This window comes from Mauremys mutica, chromosome 19 (genome assembly GCF_020497125.1).
Source record: "Mauremys mutica isolate MM-2020 ecotype Southern chromosome 19, ASM2049712v1, whole genome shotgun sequence".
Lineage (NCBI taxonomy): Eukaryota > Metazoa > Chordata > Testudines > Geoemydidae > Mauremys > Mauremys mutica.
The window spans coordinates 24,440,846-24,456,216 of NC_059090.1; the positions used below are offsets into that span (position 1 = coordinate 24,440,846).

Genomic DNA, 15,371 nt, shown 5'->3' on the forward strand with positions numbered 1-15,371 from the left:
TGTCATGTATGGTACCTGCAAAGCTGGGGAGGCTCAAGGAGAGCAATTGAAGGCCGTGTATTGGACAGAAGTGCTGGTAGGGATTGGATGTGAGGAGAGGAAGCTTGAATGTCAGTCAGAGTGAAGTCAGTGCATGCGTTCAGAAAGGGGGCAGCACCAGGGGCTGGAAACCCCTGTTCTTTAAACTGCCATTTCAGACAGTGGGGTGAATTGGGCCCAGGGACAGGCTCACTCCAAGAGGCCTGCTGTGGTTACCCAAGGATATGGGGAGAGCTTTCGGGAATTTGAAAGTTCTCCCCTCCAGCCCACCTGCCAAGCAGTGTGCTTGCTTTGTGGAACTGCAGACTCTAGCTACGGTTGCAAACATTGGATGGCACAGGGAACTTAAACTTTGTCATCTGCAGAATCCAAAACCCACACGATATGACTAGTCTGTAGCTGTGATCTCATCAACCCCCTGCACTGGAATTGGAGGTTAATATTGTATAAAGTAAATATTTTACGTTGTTTCATGAACCACTTTATTTGCACAATAAAATAGCCCGAATTGTGTGTATGAGTTGGATAAATATTCACATGATTCTTTTTGCTTTGGTTTCTGATAACTAGAAAAATACTAATTTGCCAAGTGGTTTTTTTTTTCCCATCAACGTGAACATGTAAAAACTGAATTTGGTTGCTACTTTAACAAGGAGAACAGTGACTTCTGGGCTTATATTGTCACTGTGACAGCTCCATTGCACTTCTTCCAGGGTTAGTAACCTCCCATGGAAAGGAGATCGAGAATAAGGAAAGGAAAATTCATTCAAGTTCTTATTAATCATATCTATAGATGTTTTAGGCTGGGAATCAGTAACACAATATGGTGCTCCTGGAACCCTAGTTCCAATGCAGTCAGGGTCTGTGCCTTCTGAAGTAGGTACCATCTAGTTTATTTATGGCTGGACCAAAACTCTTACTAACTTCCCCTTGATGGGTGTCTACATGCAAAACAGTAATTCACCTCCCTTGTTGGCATCTTAGACTATGTCTGGCTGCACTTTGAGATGAAACTGCCCCCTTTCCTTCTTGGAAGATCCTGGTTAAGTCACAGTGGTGGGCTGGGGAGAAGCTGGCATGATAGCTCCTAGTACCTGTGGATAAACAGATCAGTTTGAAAACTGCTTCAGTTTTCAATTTGGAGACCTCCCCAAGAAACAGCCGAGAAAGTGTCTTGCAAAGTATTGCGGGCTGGTCAGCTTTCTTCTGGCCATGTTAGGGAAGATGGATTGATGGGAAATGCTACAAGAACTATTTCCCTTGGCCAAGAAGCTGTGCAGCCAAAGGAAAGAATTGGGTGTCTAGAGAAACAGTGGAGTGTGACTAGAGTATTGGTGTGTGCTAAAGCAAAGCCCAGCAAGTCTCATCCCTGACACGTGAATGGACAGATGCTGCCACCTGATGTTAAAAGACAGAGGCAAAAGCAACTCCTCAAAAATGATAAATTTAATGACTCTGCTGCGGAGACCTGCCAGGGGCTCCCAAATGGGTAAGATTAGGAAGCACTCTAGTTTTTAATGTTAGGAGATTATATGTAAACTGGCACCATTTTTCATAAGCACCATTACATGCCTGGAAGAAATCCAAGGCACTATGATCTGTGGTGATAGAATTATTATAAAATATTTAACATCCCAAAGTCTTAAGTTAAAAGAACATTAAACTTGCAAAGTGAAGCACTTAGGAGTTTTAAAAATACTTGAATCAATGATGCCCATGCAACCTTAATTTGACCCTCTCATGTGTATGCATTATTTAATTATATGATCACATAATTTTTTTTTAAAGGACCCCTGCCTCTTTCAGTGCACGGAATGGATGGTGCACAGGCAACCTTAATTAAGACATTTCCTAACTGTTTAGTTTTGCCTTTGCAGCCTTAACGTTCTTCTGTTGTAATTTTTTGGATGCAATATATAATCTGTAAGCAACACAATGGGTGAAATACTATCAGTTATTTAATAATTAATTGGGAACTTCCTTGTTGGGTGTAAAATGTAAAACTCTAACTGGACAGAATTCCGACCAAGTAGTATGGAGTCTTGGCTTTCTGCAGATACAGAAAATCTGCTGTTCTTGTGGAAACTCCAAAAAAATGATTTTGGTTCTAAATTGGTGCCTTCAATTTTATTCTGATTGATTGCCTTTCAGGTGTATCGATCCCAGAAAACTTACAAAATCATTTCCTTTTGTCAGCTTTATTTACTTGACACATGGTAACCTGTGGAACTTATTGCCACAAGAATGTCAGAGGCTAACATGATCTATCTTAACAGGAAGCTTGTGGGTAATGAGAATATCTGCAGTTAAGATTTAAAAAGTCTGATGTTTGGAACAGGGTGTGTCAGGTATAAGCCAACTTCTAGCTAATGGAGGGAGAAGAAATTTCTCTTAGGGGCAGACTATTCTATAATTAGGTTTCTTGGACCTTCCTTGGAAGCATCTGCCACCAGCTGTTGTTGAAGACTGGATACCAGACTAGAGAAAACACTAGTCTGATCTGTTAGGAGGATTCAGACTTCCATAGTAAAGTCTCAACCTTATTTCAGTTGGTTATCTTATCAGTTTTTATGTTGGGGTTAATAACAAATTTCTGTTTTCAGAACACAAGTGCAGGATGCTTGTCCATGTCTCTATCCAGAATTGGTTTGAGCTGCTAGAAAACAAGGAACCTTGTTTCAGCCTGGCATTGATTTCAGATACCCCTTTAAAACACACCTACTGGAAGCTTTTAAATAGTCAAGTCTGAGCCTGATCTTCTGAAAAAATCCATTTACTTTAAATAGCTTATCTTCCGCCCCCTGCCCTCGCATACATCTCCCCCCCCCCCAAAAGTGTCCCAAAACAAACATTAATGAGTCACCATTGAAAGTGGGGACAGTGTGAGAACATCTACTTTTATTCTGCTCCTCCTGGCTTTGCAGTAGCTTTGACCACACTGCCAGCAACTGCATTCCAGTACTTTGGTCTCAGCAAACGAGAATCAACAGCCAAGCTCATCTCAATTCTGAGCAGCAGTGCGGGAGGGGAGGAGAGGGAATTAGCTGGGGAAGTTATTTGTACTCCTTGGAGGATGTTACAAGTAATGGTAGGGTACATGATGTAATAGAACACTCTTAAGTGTCTGCATTCAGGATCCAGTTTTCATGTATTTGTCCTGTAAATAATGTCCTGTTTTTGTGAGTAGTCAGACTGACCGTGAACTACCGATGAGGAGTCCATGATTGCAATGCTGCTGTCAGGTGTTTCACATCACACTCTTTACATGCAGGAGCCCAAATCACGGCTGTGTGAAGTAGCATTGCAGAAACGGGGGCACCATACTTCTCTTGCGCTCTGTGTGTAAGAATACCCAGGCTGAGGGCACTGCTGCAATATAAACCCCGTGCTAGCTCCTGTTCGGCTTCATGAAGACTTAGTCCTTGCCCCAAAGAGCTTAGACTCTGAAAAGATAAACTAGTGCAGGGTGGGGGAAACGGGCACCAACACACAAGCAGGGCACGGCCCCCAGGCACTTGCTCTTAGTTCCATGGGGAAGTGGGTTTTTATATGCTAGACTGGCTTTATTTACATGAGGGTGTTAGTGGGGTTGTAGTGGAGCAGAAGAAGGGATTGAGTTAGTCCTAAAGGCTTGGTGTGTAGGATTGTGATTTGGGAAAGGTACCACCCAAGAAAAATCCTCCCTGATTATAAACAAATGTTCAGAGGCTACAGGGACTGGTGTACTTGGAATACACTACCAATTAAGCAAAGCAGTACAAAAGACTGGCGAGGGTGGGGTGATAACCTAGTCGGAAAGGCTAACACTTCAGCCTGGAATAAGAATAGCTATGTGAATGGGCTGCCTTCAGCAGAGGAGAATCTGTTGTTTGGAGGAAGACGCTTTATTTGGTAACATCAAAAGGTGCCAATACCATTAACTCTTAATCTGGTCTGAGAGTTAGAAATGCAGGTGGGGACCTGGAAGCACCAATTTAAACAAACAAGCACTCAAAGAACCTTTGTCCTGGGAAGTGCTGATCTGGAGACATAATCCTTACCCAGGCGGTGGTACACAAGGTGACACTCTAGAGGTGTAATCAGGCCAAACCTCAACATCACCAAAGGGTGTAACTAGCCGTGACCACTGACAACCGCGGGTAACACAACTCTGGGATGAGGGGGTGCTGGGGAGAAGGGATAAGGAACCAGTGAGTCTAAAATATCAGGGTTTTGTTCTTTTGGCTTAACCCCTGTAACTACAAGGACTTCACCTTGCTAGGTGGCCTTTCAACAAGACCTTAAGTGCAGTGTAATTTTACATTGTTCTTCTTTGCCAAGGGGACCAGATGTCCTGATTTTATAGGGACAGTCCCGATTTTTGGGTCTTTTTCTTATATAGGCTCCTATTACCCGCCCCCCCCCCCACCCCGGTCCCGATTTTTCACACTTGCTGTCGGGTCACCCTACTCTTTGCTTTCCCACTAGGACTCAGACTGGCATTGGGCGAGGGATTGCCGGTTGCCCTCTGAAACAAGGATAAACTTTTGTTCTTCAGAGAGACGCACATGGGATCAAACGTACTTGGTCTCAAGAGCTCATTTAAAGCGTAGGCCAGAAAGATGCATGTTCCCATGATGCTGCCAAGGGTGGGTAGGGACACAGGGAAGGGATGTTCCCTGCATTGGAAGGGGAGCTGCTCGTTAGTGACTGAAATGCTCATTGAAGTCAAACTGAGACCTACTGCAGATCATGTGTTCGTTTTAAAGTGTATCGAATAGCACACTAATTCCATGCACATTTTCATTTTAATTTAAGAGGCATTCTTAATGTTTTAGGGGAAAAATTACCCTGAGAACTGAAATCCTACCCTCTGCAGTTGAAGCAAATACTTTTTGTGAAACTTGGCTGGTCTTTCAGTTAAATGGTGACATTAAGTGGAGTTTTCTTCCCCCCAGATGCTCTGCTTTTGTGTATGTGCTCTAGCTCAAAAATTGACTTGCTCTTCAAAACTGCACGCTAACTGTGGACTTAGGCTTTGGTGAGGACTCTGGGCAGTTGGCACTGAGTTGGCACAGAAATCAAGTGGTGTTCACGTTCTGCACACTGCTTCTCACTAAACCCAAATGCCGCACTACAATGTATGCTAGCGTACCTCCACCCGGAATTCCACAGCCGCATCTCGGCACTCTGCTGCAGCAACCTGTCTGTAAAAAGAGTATGGGAGTGTTTATCTGACTGATACGGAAGTGTTGAAACTTGCTTAACACTTATAAAGTTCTCTGTGCTGATATGGCCGCTTTCTTCTAAAGATCTCAGCAGTCCGAAAGCAGAGTGTGGCCTTGACTTGGATAAGCTGTATTGGAGGAAAAGTACCAAATGCATTATCTTCCCTTTTGCTGCTTTTAATATTAGACTCCAGTACTAGAGTAGTAGTACTCCAGTACTGAGAAACTGGATGTTTAATGCTCGCTGTTGTCTTTGTGGATGTCTGCTTTGTGATTCTCCTTACCTATACTGAAACGATTCCCCTAGGATTATTCCTCTCACTAAGATACATACTTTAGAAAATAGAAATGGAACTCTCAGTGGTGTTGCCTTAATGAGCAAAATGTAAACCTCATGCTGCCAGACCACAGCCATCTGCTGCTCAGGCTGCCTTCTCCACCTTGAAGGAAGTGGGCCAGAGGGGGTCTGCGCTGGAGGCATCTGTGAATTTAGCTTTGGAATGCAGTCTCCAGCAGGCTGTCTCATTTTAACCAGGTTTATCTAAAGAATTGATTTCCTTAAACATTGCTTTCAATATACCTCTTGACTTACAAACAGAAAATGCTTCCATTAGAAAAACTGCAGAGTGAGCTAGAGCGGAGTTGATGAGTGGCTTGGCTTAGACTGTCTTAGTCCTCCACCCCGGTGCCACCAGCACGAGAGTCCACACCTCAAGGTGGTAATAGGAGAAGACGACTCTGAAGTTTGTAATTTGTTCAGCTCAGCAAACATGAATTCCCTACATAAACCTTCTATTTCCAGCACGTCTTGCTCTTCGCAAGGGGACTGCCTACAGTAGATTAGCTGCAGCTGTTCTATTCCTGGCTCTGCTACTAGCCATCTGGATAACCTTGGGAAAGTCACTTCCCTGTTCTGTGCCTCAATTTACCTGTCTGTAAAATGGGGATAATGCTACTGGTGTCCTTTCGTTAAGCATTTTGAAATCTGCATTGTGAGACTGGGTATTATCACTGTTTCATGCAATTGCTAGATTTAATCCAGGACTAGTCTTGCAAAATGCTTGTAGAGCTTTTGCAGAACCATTCAGTGTTGTTCATATATTATAGACCCTGATCATGCTTATCTCATCAACTGACTAGATCAGATAGTTAAGTACATTTCACTTTACAGGTATTTCTGTGGCGTTCATCACCCTAGTATCCTGCTCTCATTACTTACAAAACTGAGAGTAAGAACCGTAAGTGTGTTTCCTGACATCTGAGATAACCAAACTTAGAAATGGAATCTGTCCTAATGAGATGATATAGGAGGAAACACAGTTTTGTATAGCACCTATTTCTTAATCAGTGTGCATCACGAATCTTACTAGTTACTGAATTAAATCCCCCTAACTGTAATATAGCTGCTGAATATATAGATAAGGACCACTGCCAGGGTGAGTCATGTGCCTTTGATTCACAATGAAGGCTTTCAATTGAACGAGTTTCCTTCTTGCCCTGTCTTTCCCTCCATCCTGCGCTGCAAATGGTGGTTTGCTCACGAGCACTGTGCTGTTGAAACAGTTTGGGGTTTTTTGAGGGAAAACCTTGTCACATTTGTGGGCTTTGTTGTTAATACAGATACAGTTTGTAAACATCTGGGATGGATAGGCCTGATCACAGGACTTGTCTGGCCTGAGTGGTAGAAGGACCACTCCAGAAGTTGTCAGGTGGCTCTCTAAACAATTGAGCTTTGCCCATTTGCATTCTCCTGTATCTTCACCTTCAAGCTTTTTCCAGATAGTCATCGGTTTGTGTGTCTAATTCACTTAGACCCAGCTTCAACCCTGCTTATCTCTGTAAGCTATATGGGCTCTAGGGCACGAAGTAGTACAACAAGTCAACTAACCTTTCACCTGAGCAGAAAGTGGGAGGGAAGTGAGCTGCAGCTCAACTACTGCTGTCCTTCACGCACAGCTGGGAGTGTGATTAATACTTTGTGCAATTTAAAAAGAAATGTTAAGTTCCAATGTTGTGTTGTCAGAGAGATGCATTGCTCCTCTTCCTTCACTACTTTTATCTCAAGTCCAGCATTGAGAACAAGCATGCTCCTAGTGGGGACTGAATGCAGTTCAGTCAGTACCCTTTCTGAAATGTCAGTGTGGACAAAAACTTGGCATTCTCTTACTTACAAACATGGAGAAGACAAATCTGCTGCCTCTGTAACCTTCCCTGCCACGCTGATGCTTAATTGATGCATGAGGTGCTGCTGCTAGACACCAAAGCTAATCGTCTAGGCCACAGTGGTGGTTTTGATTTTAACTCGTGTCTTCTCATAAATGACACAGGAAACAGATGTGTGACAATAGAGTAGCAATAGTTCCATGTTCATGCTAAAGGTGACTGAGCAGGCGGTACAGTAACTCATCCAGCTCTGCAGAGGAATGCAGTTTTGTAAAGCAGAAGCTTCAGAATTTTACATAATTCCATATTATGTGGAAAGAAAAATGAGTCTCGGTCCTACACTGCCTTATCTATCACACTGATGTTAACAGACCTGGGCAGAACTTCATGCACACAATAACATCCTATTGTTCAGAGGTGCCCCCAGAGACTCTTCCTGTGGTCTGCACAACTCAGCCACTCTCACTCACTCTCAACTTAGCAGGGTGTCTGCACAGACACTTTTTTTTTTTTTTTTTTGTTCTTACGCTAAGCAAAACCTGTTCACATCTGCCCACCACCGCAGGCTCCCTGCAGCCACTCCCCACAGCTCCCCTACTTGTAGCAGGTCTGAGTGAGTCCTGCAGGCACAGCAGAGGGGACATGAGCTGCGGGAGGCTGGGCAGGCCTTGGGGGCCCCCCTGCGGAAGAGCCCTAGCACAGGAGCTGGCTCTAAAACAGTAGCCGTTTTAATTGCAAAACCCACCCATGGAATCCCTTAGAAGTGTAAAAAAGGGTGGGGAGCTTCCAGCGGGATCCTGTTGCACTAAGCACCATATACATGCGTAGTAAGACTGTCTGTGCCCCATACTGCTTGCAGTCAGCATCTGATGAGAGGTGCGGACGTAACAGTGCAATGGATGTTTGCTCGGATACGCAGCACTCTGGCACACCAGGGGCCGTGGTGTGGGTGGAAAATATTTTAACATCAGTTTACACCCACGCCTCAAGTTGACCACTCGCGCTGACAAGAATCCACAGCTCCGCAAGAAACTTTTTTTTCCACCTCCAAGGTGTCAAACTCTGTATCTGCACCAAATGCCTCTAAATCATTGTTAATCGTTCTAATTTATCCTTCCTTCTGATGGCAGCAACCCTAACAGTTTGCTGACACATGCATTAATTGAGATCTTGCTCATGCAAGGAGCACCAAACGGGGGACTGCTGGCTCCATGTAGTCACAAGGGTCTGCCTGCATGGAGCTCCATGCAGGATTGGGGCCTCAGTATGTTATGACTGCCGGGAGGCCAGAGTAAAGGCTTTTTGTTCTAGTGTGATGATATCCTCAAAATCCAGATTTAGGATTGAACATGGTGCTTGGAGATTTTTGTAACTTTGTTCATGTTTTGCTTGCAGAATAGAAGATAAGGTTGGACTCTTTCCCGTGAATTGGTTTGAGAGAGGAGAACTTAGTGTTATGTGCATGCAACTGGAACTCTGGCATTCCCTGACTTCGGAATGCCTAACCGGGCTCCCTCAAGATTATTTGAACATAGGCTTTGCATGGTATATTCAGAATCAGCTCTGGCTCTAATGGAAGCCAGTCTGAGTTGGTGGTAGGAGAGACCTGAACTGCTTTCTTTAAGCTGGGCAAAACCACTTCTTTGTGTGTGTGTGTGTGTGTGTGTGTGTGTAGATGGTGTGAAGTGTATGTGCCTATAGTTGTTGTTCTGCTCATTTTGATTTATTCCCGATAAATACTGAGATCACCTCAGCAGTCGGTTAGGCCAAAAGGCCAGAGCCACTATTGTTTACTGCCCCTAAAGCCCTCTTACCCCAGGCAGTGTGGTGATAATCCTGTTACCAGCTATTGAGTGCTGAACTAAACACAGACCCCTGCAACTGCAAAATGTAGCCCTCCCCTTGGGGGGAGGGGAGGCGATTTACAGCAATGCTTACACTTACACACCTCCGTCCAGCATTTTAGTAATTTAGAACAGTACCCCTCACTGCTTGGACTCCCTGCATTTTAAATTCTTCACATACCTGAGTCACCACCTAGAGTGAAGAACATTACCTTGTCGCTCATGTATATTTGAACAGCCTTCTGTGTCTTGCAATTTTGAAAGACACCAACATTAGTGTTAATCAAAATTCAGATGCTTTTCTTTCACCCCACTCCTTGCTTATGCCTCGTGCACAATACATCCGTGGATCTCTTGCTGACGTTTCACTTTCTGCTAATATTTAGCTTGGAGCCCTGACATGCTGGGGAAACGCTTTGGCAAAGAAATATGTGGCTGTTTCCCTAACCCTGAAGGAAGCAGGATAGTAGAACAGCATGTTTCAGTTCCTACAGGCCATTTGAATAGTGCACTGTCCTGACTTGTAGCATGATGTTGAGAGAGATTTGACCATGGGACTGATGTTTCAATCTTTACAACACAACTTTTCATAGAAATAACAGAGAAATCTGTTTGTAGTGCAGATCTCAGTGCAATCTTGAGAGTTGCTGCTGACACCTTACGCTATCCTCCGAATGAAATGTCCGTGGTGAAGCATCTCTTACTTTGTTGGTCTCAGCATATGGGATGCAATATCCGATTTTAATCCAGGATTAATTCCTTTAGAAATGTATTATCCATATGTTAAGTGTGATTGATTGATCACTACATTTGTTTTTCCATTCTATGAAGGGACTGCATTTGTAATGTTTGCTGAACATATTAAGGCTATTTCTAGCAGCTGTTGAGGCAACATTTTAGTAAATTAAATGGATTATCTCAAGAGCCTTACTCAAGCACTGTGCAGGTTATTCATTAGCATGGGGACAGAAGCGCCGGTTTGTTTTCCGTATGTGGACAGTGGTATGTACTAACTCTAGATGGGGCCCTCTCACCAGGCTCTTGAGGGGCTGCTGGGATCCTGCTTCCCTAGTGCCACATACCTTTTGCGATAAGACAGACTGACTCCAGTCTAGCAAAATGCTTCTCTTGCAGGAGGACAGCTGGCTAGTGTTGCATCTTCTTAAATTAAAATGTCTTTGGAAAACTGTTAAACTCTAATATACAAATGCTCCTGGGTGGGCAAGGAGACACTTGAGTTAATGCAGATTCCAGCAAAGACTTGCAGTGACAGATCCTAATAGATTTTCTTTTTATTCATATTCCAACTTTTTAAATATATCCTTTCAGGTGAGCTTGGCTTGTGCATATCTGCAGTACTACATGCTGTAGGTTCTAAATAACTCAAGAGCTTGCCTCTTATGATGCAGTTTTTATTTGACCTTCTAACATTTTCTTGCATTAAAAGAAAAGGGGAGGGAAGTCTGTCTTCATTTGACAGAAGAGTTGGGGAGGGGGAAATCAGTGGGTGAAGCAAGATGCTCAAAGGTGACTGTACACTTTTTCTCTGGATCTTCACTCAGCTGCTAGCAGGATCTTAACACACTGATTTTTTAGAAGTGTTCATTGATGAAAAGTAACTTGTCCACTTTCTGTTTTCTCATACTGAAACAGTTAAGTACCAGTAATGACCCAAGCCCCTTGCTCTAGTGTAGGAAGAGGAAAATAAAGACTTTTATATAATCCCTCCTCTCTGTCCACAATTTAATTTGTCCAACATCATTTTTTTCAAGAATAAACTCATCTCAACTGCAATGACCGGTCAGTTATGTGCCTTGTGTCTCTGTGGTTTACACCCATAATTGATGTTGTGTAGTAAGCAGACACACTATGCCTGGTTTGTGTATACTACTTGTCTGTCATGGAGCAGTTCCCATAGAAAAATTATTTCTGGTTCCTGAAGTGATTCTCAGATTGCTTTGTCCCTCTGTCAAACTGCTGGCTCTCTGAAGAGTTAAAGATAACATGGGTCTGACCCTGACAAAAGGCTGGGTGATTCTCTTCTCCCTGCCCAATGCATAGAACTAATTGGGTTGTGGTGGATAATCAGCTGAATATGACCTCCCAAGGGGATGCTGTAGCCAAAAGGCTAATATGATCCTTGGATGCATAAACAGGGGAATCACGAGTAGCAGTAGAGAGGTTATTTTACCTCTGTAATTGGCATAGATCTGACCGCTGCTGGATTCCTATGTCCAGTTCTAGTGGCTGCAGTTCAAGAAGGATGTTGATAAATTGCAGAGGGCTCAGAAAAGAGTCGTAAGAATGATGAAAGGATTTGAAAACGTGTCTTACAGCAGGGGTTCTCAAACTGGGGGTTGGGACCCCTTAGGGCTCACAGGGTCATTACATGGGGGGTTGCAAGCTGTCAACCTCCACCCCAAACCCCGCTTACCTCCAGCATTTATGATGGTGTTAAATTAAACACACCTTTTAATATATTTATTAGCAAGCCTCTGAGTCTGATCCCCCTATGTGAAAGGGGTTGCCAGTTTAAAAAAAAAAAAAAAGTTTGAGACCCACTGCCTTATAGTGATAGACTCTGAGAGCTCAATCTGTTTAGTTTAGAAGATTAAGGGTGACCTGATTAGTCTGTAGGAACATAATGCTAACGGGTTCTTCAATCTACCAGAGAGAGGTCTTACAGCGGCTGGAACCTGAAGCTTGACAAATTCAGATTGGAAAAAAGGTAAACTTTGTAACAGTGAGGGGAATTAATCATTGGAACACTTTATCGTGGGTCCTGGTGGATTCTCCATCACTGACAGTTTTTTTTAAAGCAAGAATGGCTGTGTCTGCTGTATGGGTTATTGTGGGGAAACTCTACGGCCTGTTATGCAAGAGGTCAGACTAGATGATCACAGTGCTCCCTGCCGACCTTGGAACCTGTGAATTAAGATGGCCACCTCTCTGACTCTGGGAAGGGGGAGGGGGGAACTTGCTTACTTCACAGCATGTTTCTCATCTAATCTAAAGTAATTCCTGAATTCCTGGGTGGCTCCTCAGGGCCTTGTCTCCAGGGGCTAGGGAGCAAAAGATGAAGATTAAAGGGAGTTAAAATGCTCTTGATCTTTTATTTTACTTGTGTGTGGAGAAATACTTCCCTTCACGTGCTCTCCCCTGCTGGAGGAGGTGACGGATGTTCACCCTTTACTAAGAACTAGGATGAGGCTACTGCCAGCTCTTGGAGAAGTCCCACCACGTTGGTACTTCCACCATGCTGAATGCGAAAGGCTTGTTGTGCTGGCTCAGCATTGGAAGTCTTCAGAGGGGGAACACAGCTCCATGGCCTCCGTTTCACAATAGGAACTCATGTAAAATCCTGATCTGTAGCCACTGAGCATAAACCGAATGGGAATAGGAATTGTGGGCTGACTCCTCGTGGGACAGACTCAGATGATTAGTCTTCCATCATTGCCCCAAGCAACCCCATTAAGGCAGCCTTCTGCTAACGCCCATCCTTGCAGCACAGAGTGAGCTCTGCTCTTCCTCAAAGCACTCACCTTAAGGGGGCTGCTTGATCTACCTGAGGCTGACATACACTGTAGCATGGAAGAGGATTCAAGACTGGCAGATTAACTGGGTGTTAAGTAACCGAATGAGAAGTGTAGCAGCAGGGTTGGGTTGGTGAGTTGTAAAGTCCTGCCTGGTTACTGGTCTCTTGCTAGATATAGAAGCTATGTCTATATTACAGTCTATGTCTATCCTACACCACCTCGTCTGTCGCTCGGAGGTGTGAATAAACCACCCCCCAACAGACAAGTTACACTGCCATGAGCATATGTGTGCACAGCGCTCAGTCGGCGGGAGAGCTGCTCTCTTCTTTTATGCCGGCAGGAGAGCTTTCTCCCATCGGCACACAGCATCTTCCCCAGATGCGCTGCACTGGCACAGCTGTGCTGCCGTACATGTAGAACCACTTTTGTACATGAGGTAGAGTCTAAACTCTTTAGTAGTCTTTTAAAACTGTTTTTCCTTTAGCAGATTATAACACTTGTCATAGGAGTAGCCAAACTTACTTTTCTAAGCATCTTGACTGATGATTTATCCCCAAAGCATCTTGGAACAGGTTTCCTGGTGCCCATCATTCTGGCATAGATGTGAAATTTTACTTGTTGGTTAATGTTGATACTGCACTAATGGGGTCAGTCTGTGAAACCTAGCAGAATGAGATGGTTGGATATTGCTTTTAACATCCCTGCATTCTGCTCTTCAAATGCTTCACTTTCTTCCTAGTGCACATTAATCACGTGGTGAAACAAGTGAGACAGAAACTAATAAAACTTGCCAAAATTATTTGGAAAGGGGATATGTTGGTATAAGGAAGTTAATAAAGCTTGACTAATGTATGCTACGTTCATGTAGGGTGTTATGCAAATAACTAACTCTACACCTTAGCTAATGCAACCAGATGGGCTATCCCTTCTCTACAGTGCTTGTGTTTCTGTCTTCCCCTACAGCAGCAGGGTGATGGAACAGATTTCCTGCCTAGGTTTGTAAGTCTCTGCTGGAGGGAAAAAAATAGCCTGCTACTACGGCATTAATAATGCACTTCTATTAAGTTTATCAGTTGGCTGCTATAGGAGCAATTTCATTAAGTCAGCTACTGTGCAACAGCTTTCTCTAAAATTCCCAATAGGGGACTTAATTCTAAACTCAGTTACAGCAGTCTAATGGGACTATAATTCCCCTCCGATCACTGGTGTTACGCTGCTGTCAAACTTGTTTAGGGGAAGGGAGAATCACCCGTCCTGCTTGACACTAGGGGGTCCAGCGGCAGTGGTTGGAGGTGGCAGGGCCGAACGCTGCCCAGCCTGGGTGCGCCCTGGCACTGACTTGGCATGCTCCTGGGCCTAAGGACCGGCTGGGGGAGCAGGCTTAAGCCCCTGGGCTGGCCTGTTAGGCCAAGCCCTGGCAGATAAGGGCCTGCACCCCCCTTGGACCTTAATGTCTGCAACCAGCATCTTCACCCCCTGCCCCGCAGCTCAGGCCCGGGCTCCAGCTGCCCCCACCCAGCCCCAGCTGCAGGGGGTGCTGGGCGCCCCGTGGAGCCAGGCAGGGGCTTTACTAACCGGCCGGGCGGGGAGTCACTTCGCCCCGGGAGGGGCTGGGCGCGAGGCTGCAGCTCGGGGCGGGTGGCTCAGCCCCCGGGGGAGCCACGTGGGGGCCGGCCGGCCGGCCGCGCCTGCGCACTGCGCCCGGGGGCGGGGAGCCGGCGCACAGCTGGGCGGCGCGTGGCGCGGGCTGCCCGGGCAGAGGAGCCCAGCGAGCGAGCGCGCGCGGGGGCTGCGGGCTCTGCCGCGTCCGCTGGCTGCCCCGGCCCGGTCTGCCCCCCCCCATGACCCGCAGCCGGCTCGCGGCCGGCCCGGGCCACGCCTGCCCCTGCCCCTGCCCCAGGATGATCCCGTACTTCTCGGACAACGCGGTGATCTCCCAGAACGCCATCAACCAGCTGTGAGCGCGGGGGGGCCGGGCCCCGGGGGGGGGAGCCGGGCCCCGGCTCTGGGGGGGTAATACATGGGGGGGGGTGTCCTGTCCCGGGGGGGGGAGCCGGGCCCTGGGGGGGGGAAGTGGTGGGGGGGGAGCCGGGACCCGGCTCTGGGGGGGTAATACATGGGGGGGTGTCCTGTCCCGGGGGGGGAGCCGGGCCCCGGGGGTAAGGCACAGGGGGGAGCCAGGCCCCAGCCCCGGGGGAGGGGGGGAGCCGGGCCCCGGGGGTAATACACGGGGGGGAGCCGGGCCCCGGGGGGAGCCGGGCCCCGGGGGTAATACACGGGGGGGAGCCAGGCCCCAGCCCCGGGGGAGGGGGGGAGCCGGGCCCCGGGGGTAATACACGGGGGGGAGCCGGGCCCCGGGGGGAGCCGGGCCCCGGGGGTAATACACGGGGGGGAGCCAGGCCCCAGCCCCGGGGGAGGGGGGGAGCCGGGCTCCGGCCGGCGGAGTTTTGTACCGTGGAGCTGATCCGAGCGTGGGCTGCCCGCAAAGCTCGGCTGCCGGGGAAAGTTTGTCCCGCTCCCAAGGCAGCAGTTCGAGAGAGGCGGCCCAGTGGCTGGACCGGGAAGAGCAGCCGGGGGGGATT

The 15,371-nt window shown here is 46.7% G+C and overlaps 1 protein-coding gene across 5 annotated transcripts in view; it reads left to right on the forward strand.

Annotated features, from left to right (window-relative positions):
- The window catches only part of SSH2 (slingshot protein phosphatase 2), a 134,991-nt gene that overhangs the window by 61,725 nt on the left and 57,895 nt on the right, over nucleotides 1-15,371 (forward strand). The window contains exon 3 of one of the 5 annotated variants that reach the window (XM_044993547.1): nucleotides 11,925-11,981. The exons of 3 other annotated variants lie outside the window; for them this stretch is intronic. In XM_044993547.1, the coding sequence (XP_044849482.1) occupies nucleotides 11,925-11,981 (57 nt within the window). Of the gene's footprint in view, nucleotides 1-11,924; nucleotides 11,982-14,566; nucleotides 14,747-15,371 lie in introns of those variants that run through there. One more of the 5 variants, XM_044993548.1, reaches the window with a different exon arrangement.